Source organism: Stenella coeruleoalba, assembly GCF_951394435.1.
Source record: "Stenella coeruleoalba genome assembly, chromosome: 1".
NCBI classification, from domain to species: domain Eukaryota; kingdom Metazoa; phylum Chordata; class Mammalia; order Artiodactyla; family Delphinidae; genus Stenella; species Stenella coeruleoalba.
In genome coordinates this window covers 185,208,997-185,230,230 of record NC_137169.1, presented here as the reverse complement: position 1 = coordinate 185,230,230, position 21,234 = coordinate 185,208,997, and the positions used below count along the sequence as shown (strand labels likewise).

The following is a 21,234-nucleotide window of genomic DNA, read 5'->3' as shown; positions in this document are numbered from 1 at the left end:
CATTCAAACTCAACAATTTTAATATCAGTAATAAAAACTGACTCAGTACTGAATTAATCAACTATAAAAGAAAACGGTTAATAACAGTAACAAGAATTATTTTTTGTAATAAGCTTAGATCAGATAACTACTGATACCTAACAATAAATTTAACCTAATAATTAACTATTAAATCAAGTGTTAATTCAACACAAGCATGTGCCTAAGAAGATTTTTAAACATAAAAGAAACTCTGCTAACATAAACCCTGTCTGTTGACCAAAGACACTACCTCTAGCATTTCTAGTATTACAGGCATTTCCTGCCCAATGAAATATGTTTAACGCTGCAGTATCCTGACCATGCAAAGGTAACACAATCATTTGTTCTCTAAAGACTTGTATGAAAGGCCACGCAAGAGTTTTACTGTCTCTTACTTTCAATCAGTGAAATGGACCTTCCTGTAAAAACTAAGGAATAACAAAATAAGATGAGAAGAACCTATGGAGCTTTAATTAATTAATCATCCAAATACAAACATTTTAACCAAACTGAGGAATAATAAAAATTTAAATGGATTAATAATTTTGTTTGGGGTGACCACAGAGTATAAAAATAATTTCAGAGTGGTTTAAATTTGGACCAAAGTAGTCAAAATACATTTTGTCCCTTATTGATCCAAAAATTGATCAACAGAACAAGTTACTCTGGGGATAACTGCAATCCTGTTCAAGAGTTCATATTGACAGTAGGGTTTATGACCTCAATGTTGGATTAGGACATCCCAAAGGTGTAACCCCTATTAATGGTTCTTTTGCTCAAAAGATTAGTATCCCACATGACCTTAGGTCAGACTAGAGAGATCCAGGTCAGTTTGTATCTATTTAATATTTCTTCCAGTATGAAAAGACAAGAGAAATAAGGCCAACTTGACAAAAGTGCCTTCAACATAATAAATGATACAATCTAAGTAATTTCTATCAACCCTGACCAAGAACAGGGCTTGTTAAAGTGGAAGAGTTCAGTAACAGCATAAAACTTAAACCTTTATAACTAGAGGTTTAATTCCTCTTCTTAACAGTATGTTCAGAATTAATCTTCTGTTAATTGTTCCTATTTTACTTGCCATATCATTCCTTTATTAATCAAACAAAAAGCATTGGGTTATATATAACTTCATAAAGGACCAAATATTGTTGGTCTTCATGGTCTGCTTCAACCCACTGTCAATGTTTTCAAATTATTTATCAAAGGTATAACCTCACACACGTCAGAATGGCTATCATCAAAAAGAAAATAACCAATGTTGGCAATGATGTAAAGAAAAGGAAACACTTGTACACTGTTGGTGGGAATTCAATTGGTGCAGCCACTATTAAAAACAGTATGTAGGTTCCTCAAAACATTAAAGTAGAACTACATATGATCCAGCAAGTCCACTTCTGACTATTTACTGGAGGAAAACAAAAACACTAATTTAAAAAGATATACACACCCCTATGTTCATTGTAGCATTATTTACAGTAAACAACTGCCATTTGGTACAAAATAAATAGACCTACAGGGTATTATGCTAAAGTGAAATTTTAAAAGAATATTTGGATATTTCTGTTATAAAACTGGTCACTAAAATTAGCTCTTACACATTTTTAAATGGCTAGGGATCAGCAGGTGTGTAAATGAATTCATATAATGTTGATTATGGAGGAGTTTTTGCCATTTTTAAATTTGTAAAAGTGATATGAAACGTGTTTATAAATAAAAACAGCTACATAGCAAAAAAAGAGGTACAAATTTTCTATTGTAAAAACACGTCATGGGGATGTAATATACAGCATAAGGAATATAGTCAATAATATTGTAATAATTTTGTATGGTGACAGATGGTTACTAGACTTACTGTGGTGGTTGTTTCATAATGTATTTGATTGTCAAATCATTATGTTGTACACCTGAAAGTAACATAATATTGTGCATCAACTATACTTCAATTTTAAAAAATGGGAAAGACGGAAAACAGTTATTAGTCAAAGAAATTTTATGACCATTAACATCATCAATATGAATTTCACTATGCATACCATATCCACTATTCAACAAATTTAGGTGTATTATTCTTATTATCTGTATCAAGTTTAGCTATTTATTCTCTGATCAGGATGAGCTTCAAGTTCAAAATAGCCCTTAATTGGTACACTCTGAGCCATATCACAAACGATGTCATATGAAGTTGTTGCACTAGCGATTATTCAATTAACTGTACTACTTATAAATGGATCATTTATGCTATCAACTCAATTATTACTCAGTAATACTCATGACTAATTTTTCCATCGTGACCACCAGCCATAATATGATTTATTTCTACCCTAGCAGAAACCAACCGAGCCCCTTTGTTATTAACAGAGGGAGAATCAGAATTTGTCTCCGGTTTTAACGTCAAATATGCAGCAGGCCCCTTTCCCTATCTTTTCCAGCAGGATATGCCAACATTATCATAATAAAAATTTTACCTCTCTCCCCCTCTCTCTCTTTTTCTCTCTTACTCCTCTTCCTCTTCCTCTTTCTCTTTCTCTGCTATGTGAGGACACAACAAGAAAGCAACCACCTGCAAGCCAAGAAGACAGCTCTCACCAGAGCCCAACCACACTGGCACCTTGACCCCAGACTTCCAGCCTCTAGAACTTACGCGGGCCTCTCACTGGCGTGGCCTCTCCCGGGGCAGAGCACAGGCTCTGGACGCGCAGGCCCAGCGGCCATGGCTCGCGGGCCCAGCCGCTCCGCGGCATGTGGGACCCTCCCGGACCGGGGCACGAACCCGCGTCCCCTGCATCGGCAGGCGGACTCTCAACCACTGCGCCACCAGGGAAGGCCTGAATGTGGATCTTGATGTTTGAATATGTTTTAACCTTGCACAATGTCTATACTAACAATGTATGGGTTGTCTGATAAATAAATATTTTAAAATATTTTTAAAAATTTACCAAAAACTGTTTTCTGAGGAACATTCTGCAATCCCTATATACCAGAAAATTATACAATTATCTTCATTATCAAAACCCTTCTATTGGGCTTCCCTGGTGGCGCAGTGGTTGAGAGTCCGCCTGCCGATGCAGGGCACGCGGGTTCGTGCCCCGGTTTGGGAGGATCCCACATGCCGCGGAGCGGCTGGGCCCGTGAGCCATGGCCGCTGAGCCTGCGCGTCCGGAGCCTGTGCTCCGCAACAAGAGAGGCCACAACAGTGAGAGGCCCGCGTACCGAAAAAAAAAAAACCTTCTATTTTATTTTTATGAACTCAGGCATCTTACCCACAGTTCAGATATGACTAGTTTATGCATCTCTTATGAAGAAATGTTTACTCTAACACTAGCCTCATGCACATGGCATATGTCAAATACCATTACTATAGCAAGTATTCCACCACAAAGAAATATGCCTGATAAAAAAGTTACTTTGATAGAGTAAATAATACAGGCTTAAACCCTCTTATTTCTAGACTTTTAGGAACTGAACCTAGTCCTAAGAAATCAAAAATCTCCGTGTTACCATATTACATCACACTCTATAGTAAAATCAGCTAAATAAATCTTCGAGCCAATACCCCCAAAATGTTGGTTTGTATCTTCCTCATACTAATTAATCCTCTTATCTTTATTACGATTTCATTTACCATTACTACAGATACCATAATATTATATTAAGCTCACATTGATTAATAATCTGAATTGGCTTCAAGATAAATATAATTAATATTCTAATCCTAATCAAAAATTATAATTAGTAACATTAAATCCAAGACATATCCACCAAATATTTCCTAACACAAGCCACTACTTCTATACTTCTCATAATAGCTATCATTATTAAAATAATAGATTCTAGTCAACAAACAACTACTAAAATTTTTAATCCAACAGCATCTTCTATTATTATAGTGGCCCTTATTATAAAACTTTGACTTTCCCCATTCCATTTTTGAGTACCAGAAGTTACACAAGGTATTCATTCCATTAATATGAAGCTTAATCTTATCAACATGACAAAAACCTGCACTCATGTCAGTTTTATATCAAATTTCATCATCCATTAATCTAGATATATTCATTATTGCTCTAGTATCAATTACAGTTAGGATACTGAGGAAGGCTCAACTAAACACAACTGCAAAAAATGTTGGCCTATTTATCAATTGGCCATTTAGGCTGAAGAGCAGCTATCATGATCTGTAACCCAACTTTTATAGCTCTTAATCTATTCATTTATATTATGTTAACATTTACTACATTTGTATTATTTATTTACAGTTCATCCATCACAACACTTCCACACATACGAAACAGAATACCTTTAATTACTACCATAGTTCTTCTAATTATATTATCCCCAGGAGGCCTCCCACCAAAAACAGCAGCATTATTATACCAAATTAATACCTATTGTAGCATTACTTAATCTACATGATTTATTTATTCTATATCACTAACGTTATTCCTATCAGTAAATAAAAATAAAATGACAATTTGAAAATATAAAGCAAATTTTTTTTTAACCTCTATCCATTACTGTATCAGCATCAATATTGCCCCTAATGCCAATATTATCAGTACTGGCCTAGGGATTTAGGTTAACATAGACCAAGTCCCTTCAAAGCCCTAAGTAAGTGTTATCTACTTTGTTTCTGAGACATGGATTGCAAGACTCTACCTTGCATCAGCTGCATGCAGATCAAACACTTCCATTAAGCAAAATCCTCACTAGATGGGGATGCTTCCATCCCATGAAATTTTAGCTAACAGTGAAATACTCTAGTCAGCTGGCTTCAGTCTTCTCCAGCTGCTTAGGGGAGAAAGGTAGGAGAAGCCTGGCAGAATTAAAGCTGCCTCTTTGAATTTGCAATTCAATCTGTTATTCACTATAGGGCTTGGTAAAAAGAGGATTCAACCTCTGTCTTTAGATTTAGCCTAATCCTTACTCAGCCATTTTACCTATGTTGATAAACCTCTTATTATTCTCAACAAACCATAAAGATATTGGCATATCATATTTACTATTTGGTGCTTGAACCAGAATAGTAGGAACCTTCCCAAGCCTTCAATCCATACTGAATTAGGTTAAATGACAGCTTTATTAGGAAATGTTATTGCTTACACATTCTAATAACCTTTTTTTATAGTAATATCTATTATGATCAGGAGCTTTGGCAGTTGATTAGTAACATTAGTCATTGAAGCACCTGATATAGTAACTCCTTGAATAAACAATGTAAGCTTTTACATCTCATATCATCATTTTTTGGTTGCACCAGGTCTTAGTTGTAACAGCCAGGCTCCTTAGTTGCAGCACATGGGCTCCTTAGTTGTGGCATGTGAACTTTGGCATGCATGTGGGATCTAGTTTCCTAACCAGGGATCGAACCCAAGCCCCCTGCATTGGGAGCATGGAGTCTTTTTTTTTTTTTAACATCTTTATTGGAGTATAATTGCTTTACAATGGTGTATTAGTTGCTGCTGTATAACAAAGTGAATCAGCTATACATATACACATATCCCCATATCTCCTCCTTCTTGTGTCTCCCTCCCACCCTCCCTATACCACCACTCTAGGTGATCAAAAAGCCCCGAGCTGATCTCCTTGTGCTATGCAGCTGCTTCCCACCAGCTATCTATTTTACATTTGGTAGTATATATAAGTCCACGCCACTCTCTCACTTTGTCCCTGCTTACCCTTCCCTCTCCCCGTGTCCTCAAGTCCATTCTCTACGTGTCTTTATTCCTGTCCTGCCCCTAGGTTCTTCAGAATCTCTCTTTTTTTAGCTTCCATATATATGTTAGCATACGGTATTTGTTTTTCTCTTTCTGACTTACTTCACTCTGTATGACAGTCTCTATGTCCATCCACCTCACTACAAATAACTCAATTTCATTTCCTTTTATGGCTGAGTAATATTCCATTGTATGCATGTGCCACATCTTCTTCATCCATTCATCTGTCAATGGACACTTAGGTGGGAACACGGAGTCTTATCCACTGTGCCACCAGGCAAGTCCTCTCCCATCATCACTCTTACTTGCTCTTGCCTCATCTATAACTGAAGCAGATGTTGGAACAGGATGAACAGTATGACTGCCCTGAACTGGTAATTTAGCTCACAATGGACCTTCTATAGATTTGACTAACTTTTCATTACCTTTAGCAGGTGTCCCATCAATTTTAGGTGCCATCAGTTTTATTACTAGAATTATTAATATAAAACTACCAGCCATATCTCAGTATCAAACACCACTATTTGTTTGATCCATTCTAATTATAGCTGTACTATTATTACTTTCACTCCCAGTGCTACCAGCTGATATTACTGTATTATGTGTCTTTCCTTCAATATTGAATAATAACCTTGCTGGGTAGAGTATCCTAAGTTGTAGGTTTTTCCCTTTCAGCACTTTAAATATATCATGCCACTCCCTTCTGGCTGCAAAGTTTCTGCAGAAGAGTCAGCTGATAGTCTTATTAGGGTTCACTTGTACATGGTCCTTTGTTTTTCTCTTGCACCCTTTAAAATTCTCTATGTATCTTTTGCCATTTTAATTTTGATATGTCTTGGTGTTGGTCCCTTCGAGTCCATTTTGTTTGAGACTTTCTGATTCATGTACCTGGAAATCTGTCTCCTTCTTCAGCATGGGTAAATTTTCAGCCATAATTTCATCAACTATATTTTCTCCTTTCTCTCTCTTCTCCTTCTAGTACCCCTATTATGCAAGTGTTAGTAAGCTTGATGTCTTAGAGGTCCCGTAAACTATCCTCATTTTTAATTTTTTTTCTTTTTACCGTTCTGATTATGTGTTTTTCGTTATTCTATCTTCCAGATCCCTTACGTGTTCTTCTGTATCACTTAGTCTGTTATTAATTCCTTCTAGTGTGTTTTTCATTTCAGTAATTGTATTCTTTAGCTCTGACTTTTTCCTTTCTATATTTTCTAGTTCCTTGTTAAAATTCTCACTGTGTTCATCTCTTCTTTTCCCAAGTTCAATTAGCATTCTTATTACTAATGCCTTGAACTCTTTATCTAATAAATTATTTATCTCTGTTCCATTAAGTTTTCTTTTAGGGTTTTTTTCTTATTCTCTCCCTTGAAACATGTTCTTCCGTCTTCTCATTTTGTTTAACATTCTCTATCTCTACGAATTAGGTGAAAAAGTTACCTGTCCCAGTCTTGAAGGAGTGTCTGTGTGGAAGCATTCCTATGCAGTCCATGTGTACTCAGTGGCTTTGGTGGGAGAGCTGCCATGTTAGAAATCAGTGATCTCTTATAAAGTAGGATTCAAAGAGTTTTCTGGGATTCAACTAATCTTGAAGGGAATGTATAAACAGTGGAACATGTTAATTAAGGACACATTTGACTTGGATTTGTCTTTATTTTGTTGGACTTTTTAAACTTTCATTTTACATCATCCTTGGCCGTTGTCACAGCCTGTTGGGATTCATGATCTCTGTGTATAAGCAGATAAGTAAATAGATGGAACTGATAACTTAATTATAGTCCCAGAGAATGGGTGAAGTTCCCAGCCATACCTCCACTAATTGAAGGGTAATTCTGCCTCTTCTCATTTAGGAAGCAGGCAGGAGTGTGAGAACACCTACTATAGAGGAATACATCAACATAGGTACATTGAATTCGCAAGAGGCATATCCACTTAGAAATTCTCTTCCCTAGGAAATTTCTTAAAAACACAACAACATCCTCACTTTGAAGCTTTTTAGTAAGATCACCTCACAGAAGACCAGTAACACCCTGAACAACGGTTCACTTCAACAATGTTGTTTCTCTAAAGCAGGGGTAGAACTGTAACCAAATCTAGTCCCATTTGTTTTGCACAACTTGCAAGCCAAGAATTGTTTTACATTTTGAAATGGTTGGAAGAAAATCAAAAGAAGAAGATTTCATAACACATGAAAATTATACAAAATTCACATTTCAGTGTCTAGAGATAAGTGTTAGGGGATTACACCCATGCCCATCAATTTTCTATGGCTGTTTTCACACTACAGCATGGTGTGGAATAGTTGCAACAGAAACTTTATGGACCACAAAGGCAAAATATCTGCTATTTGGCCCTTTGCAGAAAAAGTTTGTCAACCTCAGCTCTAGAGCTCATGTGAGGAAAGGAGGCACCGAATCCCCCTGGGTATGTACAAGATGAGCACCTCTTTACAAGCTTGTATGGGCATCTTTGTATGCAGTTATGGGGATTGTACAAGACAAGGAATAGAGAAGAGAGTGAGCTAGTAGGGTCGAGGTGCTTAGTCCCAACATTCCTTCAGGAAATCAGTTGTCATTCCTCTCACTGATGCACCCACTTTTAAACTACCTCCTAGAACCTTGAAACTACAGGATCTGGGAGAAGAATAGTCGAATACAGTGTGTAGGGAATGTGGCCAGGAATCAAGAGTAATCTTATGACCAACGAGGGATGCCTCCTTGGGATGCCACATGCTCTAAGCTAAATCGTTCTTCCTGATGTTCTCTCTCACCCAGCCCTATTCCAGAGAACATGAAGGAAACCATGTAAAAGAGTGTGGAAAAGAGGGGCAATGAAGCAGGTAGTGGCCACTCCTCCAGCCAGGTCCTGGGCATTTGGCATTCTGAAGATGAAAGAGGTCTTTGCAGAAAGATGCAGCAAGTAAAAACTAGGCAGAGGTGTCCAGGAGAGGGACTGGGGTTAATAAATGGGTCTGTGACAGATGAAATATACTCCTGCAAAGGGAAGAACTGGGAAGAGTAGCCTTTTTTACCTTGTGGAGAGAGACAATATAGCATTAGAGGTCAAGCTAGAATTGGGTGTGTCCTGCTCATCCTTAGATGAATAAAGCTATAGGAATGGTACTGCTTCCTAAGGAAGGTATCCATAATCACTATAGTTTGAGTCGCATTAAAAACTAAAAAGAGCTCTATGTAAAATGAGAGAAGATAAAAACATGTGATCCAAATTGCAGCTTAGAAAATTTAGTGAGCCTGTGATTAAAAAGAAAAACAATTTTACCTACAACATACCTTTATCATTTGGTAATTGCTAACTACATGCCAGGTTTACATATGCGTATATATAAGTGTATAGATATAAATACATGTACATAAATACATTTATGTAGATATAAATAATATAAATGTACATTCATATTATTTATGTATTTATGTATATTTGTATCTATGTACATTTATATTATTTATGTATTTATGTATATTATGTATTTATGTATAAATGTACATAAATACATTTATATAGATATAAATACATTTATAGATATAAATACATATATATATATATATCCTCTAAGCCTTGTAACAATTGAGCAAGATAGATAGTATCCTCATTTTATTAATGAAAAAAACAAGAATTGGAGAGGTTCAATGACTTACCCAAGGCCACACAGCTCTAAGTGACTGAACTAAGATTTGAAGTGTCTCTGACTCTCCACTTCACCACATTTACTTTATAGATGAGCATCACCACCTCCAAGAAACATAAAAAGGCAATTCCTCCAGAATTAAATATATGCCAGTTTATGCTAAGTATTACCTGCTTAATGAGGGGACTCACTGAGTCAAATAATTGAGGTATCATCATTTTTTAAGTGATAGAGGAATATGGTTGGTAGGGAAACAATTTTTAGAAACTTCAATATACTTCATGACCGGGAGTTAAGTGCAGTTTATTTAGTCTCATCACCAACATAATTTTACCTGGTGCTAATGGATCAATTTATGGAATTTGATCTTTTCCATGACTACACACTGACCAGAATCAAAGAAATACAAATTTGAGAAATCTAGGCCTTTGACCACAAAGGTCCAAAGAGAGGATAAGAGGAAAGAGAGAAAACCCATCTTCACTGCTGGGATATCTCAATTAGACAGCTAGTTTTCAACAGTATTGGGGGGCTACTATGAGATACCCAGAGAAGAATAAGAAATGAGAAAAATAACGTAAATTTTGAATAACACATCATAAAATGGAGCAGAAAACTGCAGAGTCATCTATCTGGGACAAATGCCGGAGTCCCAGGCCAAGAGTCCAAGAGTGTAAGCAGTAGATTGGGTTTACTAGGACTAAAGGGAAAGCAGGGATTGGGCAGCCAAGAGACTAGAGCAGAGCCCCACCCTTGGCAGGGAGCTTGCTGGAGGACTGGGAAACGAGTTCCTCTTTAAGAGCAGCTCCTCCCATTTTGCAATAATCCCCCCGAGTGTTGGTTCAGGGAAGCATTTTTTCTTTCAAACTGCCCAAATATCTTGGACAAGACTTAAACCTTCAGAAGAACAGAAGATAAAGAAAAGGTAGAAAAAGAAAAAAAGGATGATACTGTAATGATGCGAGAGGGAGGAGAGTGGGATTGGTAAATGGAGAAGGCGCATGCCATATTTATACCAAATATGGCCAAAATGAGAATGACGTATAATTCAAGTAGATATTTTTTACTTTCTGAGAATTAAGGATTATGACTTTTGTCATCCAAATCTACTTCTCTGCATATCTATGTGATTTTGTCTAAAAAGAAAAAAACAGAGAAAAGTAATAGTCAGGTCTAAAGATATTGTCAGGAATAGGAAAAGATTAGGAAACATAATTTTTTTTAGAAGAGAATGGAGGTTGAGGGTAGCAGCTAGTGGGAAGAAGTTGTTTTTAGATAAAGAGACTTGACTTTTCTTTTTAATTGAGAAGGTGAAGAATATTATTAGGGGAGAAAAGAGGGTGACTTCCTGGCATACCAAAACACAGATATAGCCAGACTTTATTCCTCAAGGCTTATGTTAAAGTAGAGAGAAGAAATAAATATGTGTATTTATATGTGTGTATGTATATGCATTTATACACATACACATATATATTTGTTTCTTCCTTCATACATACATAAATGTGTGTGGGTATAAGTGTGTGTATATGTGTTTTAGTGGTGAATCTCCTCTTTCTCCCATTTACTGTCTCTAGTACAGAGTAACTGACAAAAGGCCAAAGGCAAAGAAGACAAATATTTTGCCAGATCACCAGCCTCTTAATTTTGGAGAGTTGACTGAAAACAAAGTGTTTCTTTTGGGAGGAAAAAATATTCTCTTTAGAAATTAAAGAGAAATGCAAAGTATAGTTAGATAACTAAAAAAAAGTTCTGATCTATTTTCTTTTAATATTGCTTTTCTTGGTGCAAAAACAAAGTTGCTTATTAAGCCAAAAAGTGATACCAAAAAAAAAAATCCAAAAATGAGTCTTCAGCAATACTGTTGCTGGAAATGTTCCCTGGGCCTTTGCACAGGCAACCATGGTGAAGAAAGTGGCCATCATTGGAGCTGGCATCAGTGGCTTGGCCTCCATCAGGAGCTGCCTAGAAGAGGGGCTGGAGCCCACCTGCTTTGAGAAGGGCGAAGACGTCGGGGGCCTGTGGAAATTCTCGGTGAGTGGGATGCCACTGCAATAGACTGGGGAGTGAAATGGGAAGTGTGAGAGCACATTGCTTGAACACAGCTTTCCAAACAAGCTGTCGTGGCAGTTACACTCACTCTATGAAACACAACATCAGAAGCAGGTTGGAAAGTAAGTCCCTTACTTACTTCAAAAGTAAATGAGGTAGTGGGCTGGTTACTCTCTGTGTACAGAGCTCAACTCCAATAAATCATTAATAAGTGAGCCACTTGGGGATAAAATACATGGTCAAATATTGGTTAGGTTTATGTAATGGAATTACATGAGTTATTCATTTAAAAAGCAACAGCTCTTTCCATTCTTTTGTTGGGGTTCTGGAACATCCTCTCAGTGATTCAGACCACAGATTTTAAGATTTCAGGTGCTGACTTTGGTCTTGCCAAAAACGCATAATTCATGAGATAGCTACGAGAGGAACCAAGAATAGGACACACTGATTTGAAGTTCTTCAATGACTTTTTACTTCTATGCATTTATATGAAGGACTCCGTCAGCAGACATGCTTGTAAGCTGACGTTAGATCACTTCCTGCGTTGTCTGACAAGCATATCATAGGGTGTGCGGGCTGCCTTGTGCCCCCAACTCCCTCGGTGTCTCCAACCTTAGGAATGCTGTCTGGCTAAGCGTACTCCTGTTTTCTTCTTCTTCTTCTGATAAACCATTAACACGTACGCAAACATAGGAAGATCATTAACCCTTTTTAAGCCACCATTTCCTTCTCAAATGCAAAATTAGTATTAAACTTTATAACTTAATAAAAGGTTGTATTTAAGGAGACAGTGTTTGTGACAGCTCTTTAAATATTATAAAGATATGAGAATTATTCTTATTAATGTAGATATTTTCTAGGCTGTAAAGAACTCTTCAAACTATGCAGTATCTTTTATAACATTGTGGAGCCCAGCGTGTCACTGGAATGTGCTGACAGATCTTCAGATTAGCACACTGATGAATCTTAGGGCTATTTTATTGAGCACTTTCTAAATGCCAAACACCTTTCCCATTTAATTCAGTCTTTATAATAATCCTATAAGCTAGGTATGAGTTTTTCCCTTTTACAAATGAATCTGAAGCTTAAAAAGAAAAGAAAAAATGATAAATGGCTGGTAAATGGTAAAGACAAGACCCCAATTCAATCTGACTTGTCTCTCCAGCCTGAATTCTTAACCTCTTTTTAAACTACTGGGTGACATTTCAACAAGTGGCTTATTGAGCAGGCAAGTCTTCTACACAGTGATCTTAACCAAATCCTCATATTCAAACTTACCTTGCGGACTTCCCTGATGGCTCAGTGGTTAAGAATCTACCTGCCAATGCAGGGGACACAGGTTCCAGCCCTGGTCCGGGAAGATCCCACATGCCGCAGAACAACAAAGCCCATGTGCCACAACTACTGAGCCTGCGCTCTAGAGCCTGCGAGCCACAATTACTGAGCCCATGTGCCACAACTACTGAAGTCCATGCGTCTAGAGCCCGTGCTCCGCAACAAGAGAAGCCACTGCAATGAGAAGCCTGCGCACCGAAGCAAAGAGTAGCCCCCACTTGCTGCAAGTAGAGAAAGCCCACGTGCAGCAACGAAGACCCAACACAGCCAAAAATAAATAAATATAAATAAATAAATAAAAACTTACTTTGCAAAGCATTGCTGAAGAAAGACACTGCTGATATAGCTTTTGAGAGCAGCTGCCTCTCTTGTTATTCAAGGAAGACTTTAAAAATTTGAACCTAGCATCACAGAGTGATAAAACTACGCAGCTGCAAATATGTACTACTCTTCAAGAAAAAGAAAATTTACCCCAGAGGCTGGAACCTCAAACACAGAAGCTGAAGCCTTGAGACACAAATGCTTATTACCAGGTCTTGAAACCTAATGAAACTTGCCCTGCTGGATTCCAAAATTGCTTGGGACTGGTGACTCCTTTTTTCCTTCCATTTTCTTCATTTTGGAATGGGAACATTTGTAACTGGTACCCTGTGCCTGTCCCATCACTGTATTTTAGAGGAAGACAACATGTTTCCTTGTTTGGCAGGTCCAGAAATGGAGAATTTTATCCCAGGGTGGATCATACTCAATCTCATTCATACCTGATTTAGATGATGAGATTTAGGACTTTTAAGCTGATGATATATGAGATCTGGGACTTGATTTGATGCTGCAGTGGATTGAGACTGTGGGGATGTTGGGCTGAAGTGAATGTATTTGGCATGTGGGATAAATGTGAATCCTTAGGGGCCTGACAGTGGACTGTGGTAGGCTTTTCAAACAATGGCGCCCTCAAAGATATCAGGTCCTGATTCTAGCACCTGTAAATATTCCTAATAAAGACAAAGGATATTTACAGACATGACTAAATTAAGAATTTTGAGATGATGAGATTATCCTGGATCATCTGGGTGGGCCCAAGATGCCATAACATAAACCCCTAAAATAGAGAGGCAGAGAGAGATTTGACACACAAAGATAGAAAAGAAAATGCGACCTCATCAGAAAGAGAGATTTGAAGATGCTATGTTGTGACCTTGAAGATGGAGAAAGGGGACATTAGCCAAGGAATACAGGTGGCCTCAAGATGCTAAAAGAGCCGAGGAACGCTGGCATCCACCAGAAGCTGGAAGAGACAATGATTCTCCCCTAGAGCCTCTGGAATGAACATGGTCCTGCCAGCACTTTGATTTAGGCCCAGTGATACTGGTTTCCAACTCCTGGTCTCTGGGATCATGAGGGAATAAATTCCTGTTGTTTCAAGCTGTCAAGTTTGTGGTAATTTATTACAATAGCCTCACGAAGCTAATAGAAACTAATATACTTGGTTATTCGGAGTTTCCAAACTATTTCACCTCTGTGAGAGGACTTAAAGATTGCAAATGATGTTGTGACTTGCAGTGTTTCTCAAATACCTCTAGGAGTCTGTAGCAGTATACCTAGAATTCACATCATGGGATTATATTATAAAATCAGGTTAAATTTTGTATTTTCATTATCTTTAGTTTCTAAAGATAGCACTTTACATTCTCTCAACTTTTTTTTCTTTCAGAGAGATCCAAATATTAGTTATGTGTAAAAAGGGTAAAGTGCAGATAATTCACACTTTTGTAGCTGTTTCCTATAGCACTTTCCTATAGCCCTTCTACTTCTTTCTTCTAACCCCGATCTAAAGGCAAGATGATGTATTTCCCTCACCTGCTCTGATCACTGAGAAGATAAAGTACGTTGTGACTAGGATGCAGGTCTAGGGGAAAGGTCTTTCCTTCTCAGGAGTCCCCCAAACAATATGTGAGTAAACTGGATTTTGGCCTGAAGTGTCATGAATAAAGTCTGTTTTTTTCTGGGCATACAACCCATTGTTCACTTCCCCTGACTTTTTTCTAGCCTATGTATCTATTTGATCTTTAATATTTAGTCTCTCCTTGTGTTAATTATAATCACTATCAAGCTTCCTAAACTCACCCAAAGCTATGAATTCCTCCACCTCTGCATCCCAAATACACACTAGCAGAGTCAACAACCCAAGGGAGCAGCAGAAAACTCACGCCATATTTCAAGATCACATTGCTTTCTGACGCAAACTTGGCAATTAATAATCTACCACTGAATTACTTGTCAAGAACAAGGCCACAGCCACATTGGATTTTGATGTGATTGGAATATTCTAGTATTATACTAAAATTTTATATTCTACGGGCCTGAAAACTTTGAGTTATATGAGCCCTAATTCTAAATTTCTAGTGCTCAGTGCTTTTCATTATGAATTGGCAACTCTACATAGAGATCTACAGTTTGATCTTTCATCAGAGGGAAAATCATTTCAGATAGAAAACAATGTTAATTTTTTTTTAAGGAAAGAAATGTTTTTCTTTGGAGCCCCTTTTGGGTATTTTTTTTTTACTTTATTTATTTATTATTTTTGGCAGCGTCGGGTCTTCGTCGCAGTGCATGGGCTTCTCATTGCGGTGGCTTCTCTTGTTGTGGAGCACAGGATTTAGGCGCATGGGTTTCAGTAGTTGTGGCTCGTGGGCTCTAGAGAGCAGGCTCAGTAGTTGCGGCACATGGGCTTATTTGCTCCACGGCACGTGGGATCTTCCCGAACCAGGGCTCAAACCCGTGTCCCCTGCATTAGCAGGCAGATTCTTAACCACTGTGCCACCGGGGAAGCCCCTATTTTGGGTTTTTTTTGTTTGTTTTTTTATTGGCTCTTTAAATTTGAAAGTGCAATCTGAAGAATTAGACTAATGTTTACTTTGTTATTTTATTTTTTAAGGATCATAGTTTTGGTCAAATAGTAGCTTAACAACTATTGCATCTTGCACTTTGGTCTGTCACTAGTTGATATATACAACACTATAAAAAGATGAAATATGCCTTATTTTCAAGTGCCCATGGAACATTTCTAAAACTGACTCAACCAAAAAGCCTCAAAATTTTTGAAAAAATGTATAAATAAAATGAAATTCTCTGTTGCCAATACAATAAAATAGAAATTTATACCAAAATGATGGAAAATACTGCCTCCAGGAAATTTTTAAGTTCTCTCTTAAAGATCTATTGATTACTGTTCTTTTAGAAGTTCGAGCCAATTCAATAAGACAAGCGATTGATAATAAAAAAGAGAAACTGGAAAGGAGGAAAAATTATCAGTTACTGTCCATCTGATTTTATACCATGAAGGACATCAATTGGAAAATGGCTGCAAAAACTAAGATAATACAATGAGGTTGGAATTACCAGACAAAAATCAATAGTTTATACATGTTTTAGAGTTAGCAAACTGGCTCTTTTTATACTAAAGCTGTTCTGTTTTATTTGATCTATACATTTTTTAAATTTTTTGATCCATTATTTTAAAATCATGATATTTCACATAAAGATCTAGGGATATATCTTCTTTTGAAAAATTAGAAAATCAGGCAACACTGTATCTCCTCTTACTCTAATACCTGGCCTCTTTTAGGCTAAATTTGAATTCTCTGTTCCACCATATTCATTTTTGACCCATTTCTTGTAACTTCCTCTGTATTTACAGAATTTTTTTGATTGGTGCTATGTACAAACAACAATCCCTTAGAATATTTCAAACAAAAGACACACCCATTTACAAGATTTTCCATCTTCTCTTGTTCATATAGTTATACCATTCTTTTTGTTTAAGTAAACCTTCATGCTTATATTATTATAACCATGTAAATACTGTTCATTGTTATATTTTCTTTCTTAAATAACTTTTTGTTTTCACTGGAGCTAATAACTGCCTTGTGTCCTTTGTTGGTTTAATTTTATAAATGCTATCTCTAATTCAAACCCCAGGCCATCCCACAGAATTCTCTCAGCATGTTTAAACACACAAGGTGTTTCACCAGCTTAATTCTTCTCTCAACTATCTCTTAAAGATACTCTTTCAGATTGTCTTCCTTCTTTTCCCTAGGCTAGCTACACTGCTTTACCCTGGGTAACCCTATTTTCTGGAAACCTTATCTTTCTACTATTTTGTTTATTCTCTCATTTTAGTAGACTATATGAGAGTACATCCTCAGTAGTTTTCTGAAAAATTATATATGTGAAGTAAAAGATTGTAGACTTTGAATGTCTTAGAGTATCATTATTTGATCCAGATTCCCAGTTGATCAGATCTAGTCTCAGCTTTCACCTTTCTTTGGTCTGTTAAGTCAGTTATCACTCATGCATCTATGTTCTACTTTCAAAATATTGTTGTTATTTCTTGTTTGCTTTTACTTTTTTTTCTTTTTTTTTTCCTTGTGGGTTCATACCTCTGATACCTTTACAGTAATTTTAGTGGAAAAAGAGTTAAATGCATCTACATAATCTTTCATGTTTAATCAGAAGTCTGGATTACTTAAGTAATCAAAAATAAATAAATAAAGCTACTTCCATAAATAACCAAGGTTTGGTTCTTTGTTGAACACTTGCCCTACAAAAAATTTATATTTGAAAATGCAATTTATGACTCTATAGTCATTCTCTTATGAACTTCTTATATCAACTTAAAAGAATCAGTCTATAAACATGGGCTCTGAGATACACTATAATACCAAATAGGAACAGTAAGATGTTCATGACATATTTTTGTGTTTTTTTTTTTTCTTTTTTAAGCAAGTCACACATGATGTGGTTAGTTGATGCTGCAACTCCTCTCTCATTAATCATGGCCTTTTCGGAATCCAAGAAAAACTGAAGACCAATCAGCTCAGCATTGCTAGGGGGATTTACTGAATATTATCCTGAAGCAACCAAAGTTGCAAAAGCACCTCAAACCTGTCTCAAAGGTTTGCATCATTTTTATTATATGAAACTCCTCCCTTGTTGTTACATTACATAATTTTCCCTGACTTTGGCTTGCTCCAAAACCTTACCTTTGGCCTTGTATTAGTTTTCTATTTCTGCGTAGCAAATTACTGCAAACTTTAGCAGCTCAGAACAACACTTACTTATTACTCTCAGGTGTACAGCATAGTTCAGCTAGGTTCTTTGCTTAGGGTTTCACGAGGTCAAAAATAAGCTGCTAGCTGGGCAGGGCCCTTATCTGGAGGCACAAGGGAAGAATCTGCACCCAAGTTCATACAGGGTGGTGACTGAATTCGGTTCCTTGCTGTGGTAAGATTAAGGTCTTTGTTACCTTGCTGGCTGTAAGTTGGGATTCCTCTCAGCTCCTAAAGGCTGCTAGTATTCCTTGGCATATGGCACCCTCCATCTTCAATTCAATGCCAAGAACAACAAGCTGAATCCTCCTCATACCTTGAGTGATATGATATTTACAGGTTTCACCCAGACTCAGAGGGCAAATGACTGTACAAGGCTGAGGAGCACTAAGGGTCACTCTTAAAATTCTGTCTACCAAATGCCTCATGCTGTAAGTTGAGGGAAAGTCATGAAGCATGTCAGCGAACCCTAAAACTCTCACTCTGTCCTGGGAGATCCTCTCCCATTTTCTCCTATGAGTTCTTGATACGTTGCAATGTTTCGTCAGTAAGTAATACTAGACTACTAAGTGTTCAGGTCACTCGTTTATGTCTAGCATAAATAGGACACAGACAAATGTCCAGAATTACATAGAGAGAAGCATAAAAGCATTCTAAGACACAAGGAGTACCCCCAGTTGGCACAGCTTAATCTCTAGGTCTCTTTTGGATCAATGCTCAGTCTTTCAGGTCCCCTCCTTGCCCCTCAGCTCTTTCCAAAATTGTATCTGGGCTTATGGAGAAGGAGAACTTAAATGACCTTGGGGTAAAGGGAAGCCAAAGTTTCCCAGATTCAAACACAGGTCTTGGGACTGTCCTCTGGCCGCTCTGGTCTCCTGATGTTTCTATTCTATTTGGTTACCATTCACACTCATCCTTCAAGAGGATAAGACAGCAGTTGATGAACCTGGAGACTGTCCTCTCTTAACTTAATCAGGAGCCACTGAATCTGCTTGCTGAATAGACCTCACTTGCCAGGTCCAGTTTTCTCACTGAGTCCCTGACTCAAGTGGTCCACTCTGCATCTCTCCTAAAATGTCGCTTAGCTTCCTCCATGGCAACTCTCTGGTAAACTGCGTACTAAGATTCTCAGATCATTTCTGCATCCCTGTTGGGAGCAAGCAGGAACTCCTATGTTTTGTTCAAACTGAATGGGTTCAAGAGAACTAAACTAAACTGAAGTTCTACCTCTTCCTAATCATTGCTACTTGACTTTCCTGTGTCAACCTCCCTCTATCCAGGCTGGTTCAGGGGGAGGTTTTGATATGTATTCTGATATCTTACCAGAATTTCAAATGTGAAAAACAAAAGCCCCTCTTCCCTCAGTGTTCCCCTCAATGTTAATTTCAGAATTCCAGAATAAAGCTTAGGACTTAAGTAATCCACCATTACCCCTTTTTCTGCCTCTATTCCCCTTTCTCCTTACCCAGTTCCTTTAAACCAATGTTTTTCAAACTGGAGACTATGACTCATTAGTGTGTTAGGATATAAATTAATGAATCAATCTGCATGTTTAAATGAAATGTATAGAACGTATGTGTGCAACTCAACTTGTTGAAAATGATTTATTTCATAAAACTTTTGTCCCCACTGTGTGTGTGTTTGTGTGTGTGCACGCACTGGGTTGCAATATAAAATGTATTACTAACTATAGGGTATGGGCAAAAACATTTGAAAAACACTGTTCTAAACATAACCAAACTTCTCTCTGCCCTAGGTACATAAGAAAATATCATGATCTAATCCACCAGAACTACCTCATGACATGCTAAAGGAAATTTTTTTCATTGTGGTAAATAAACCACAATAAAGATTTGCTGTTTAACCATTTTAAAGTGCATATAGTTCTGTGGCATTAAGTTAATTCACATTACTGTGCAATCATACCACCATCCCTCTCCAGAACATTTTTAATCTTCCCAAAGTAAAATAGTACAGAAATTAAACAATAACTCTCGATTCCCTCCTCTCCCTGGTCCCAGGCAACCACTGCTCTTTCAGTCTCTATAAATGTGATCACTCAGGGTACCTCCGCTAAGTGGAATTATACAGTATTTATCTTCTTGTGACTGGCTTATTTCATTTAGCATATATCCTCAAAGTCAATGCCTATCACAGCATATGTCAGAATTTCCTTTCTTTTTAAGGCTGAATAATACTCCATTGTATGTATATATCACATTTTGTTTGTCCATGCTTATGTGTTGACACACTGAAATCATGCATGGGTGAATTTTGGAAAATATCTATTACTGTATTTAATGGCTAAAAGGAATAAAATTATTCCAGTTACATGTTCTTTAAAGGACATGATGAAATTCAGAATTTGTTTCCCTTAGAAAAGCAAAGATGTTAAGCAAGATATATTTTTCCACATTCTAAGTTCCTTTGATTATCATCAAATTGTTTAAGTGAAGTTAATTTATGCCTCATCTTATTTCACTTACTTGTGGGTAAAGGCCGACTGAAAATGAGTGCTAATTATTTGGAACTGGCCCTGACTGTGATAAGTATACTCATTCACAAACTCTCTTCCATTTAAAACCATACTTTCACAGGACCATGCCGAGGAAGGCAGGGCCAGCATTTATCGGTCAGTCTTTACCAACTCTTCCAAAGAGATGACATGTTTTCCGGACTTCCCTTTTCCTGATGACTTTCCCAACTTTATGCATAACAGTAAGCTCCAGGAATACATCACTGCGTTTGCCAAAGAAAAGAACCTCCTGAGACACATTCAACTTAAGGTAAGATGTTATCAAGAAATTAATTCGGGGCATTGCTGTGAGGAATTTTCTTTTTATTAGTAGATTCCCATTAGTTCTTTCAGTGTCTCTTTCTTACTTGTCAACGTTTTTAACAATGTGGCTTCTCTGACCCTAGATTTAGAGAATACACATTCTTCTCAAGAATACGTAGGAAATTTACAAAACTTGACCACATTCCATTAACTTAAGAACTCTTTTTTCCTAAACAATTTATGGGTCAAAAAAGAAAATGCAATGGAAATTTTAAAATATTTAGAGCTGAACCATAATTTAAATTCTACATATCAGTATTTGTGGGAAGCAGAGAGAGCAAAACGTTCATGAAAATTATAAGCTTAAATGCTTATATTAGAAAATAAGCTGGGGCTGGGTCTGCTTTCTCCTTTTAGGCTCTGAAACTCCCCCTCCATCCAGTCTAATTTCTCCGCTGGTGAGGAGCCTTCCCAAGGTGTGGGAACCTTTCCTCCTTCACAGCTCCCTCCCCGGGCTGCAGGCACGATCCTGATTCCTAAGGTTTTTCACGTAATCCTTACACACACTAAAATTTG

The 21,234-nt window shown here is 37.3% G+C and overlaps 1 protein-coding gene and 1 long non-coding RNA gene across 3 annotated transcripts in view; one reads left to right on the top strand and one right to left on the bottom strand.

Annotated features, from left to right (window-relative positions):
- Window positions 1-21,234, bottom strand: part of LOC307184679 — a 554,503-nt gene that overhangs the window by 359,826 nt on the left and 173,443 nt on the right. The gene's annotated exons all lie outside the window — the stretch shown is intronic.
- Window positions 9,319-21,234, top strand: part of FMO2 (flavin containing dimethylaniline monoxygenase 2) — a gene marked incomplete at its 3' end in the record, with an annotated part of 92,666 nt that continues 80,750 nt past the window's right edge. Inside the window, 2 exon segments of the mRNA XM_079918260.1 lie at window positions 9,319-10,309; window positions 11,281-11,418. Coding sequence (XP_079774386.1) covers window positions 11,287-11,418 — 132 coding nt within the window. The 5' untranslated portion in view covers window positions 9,319-10,309; window positions 11,281-11,286.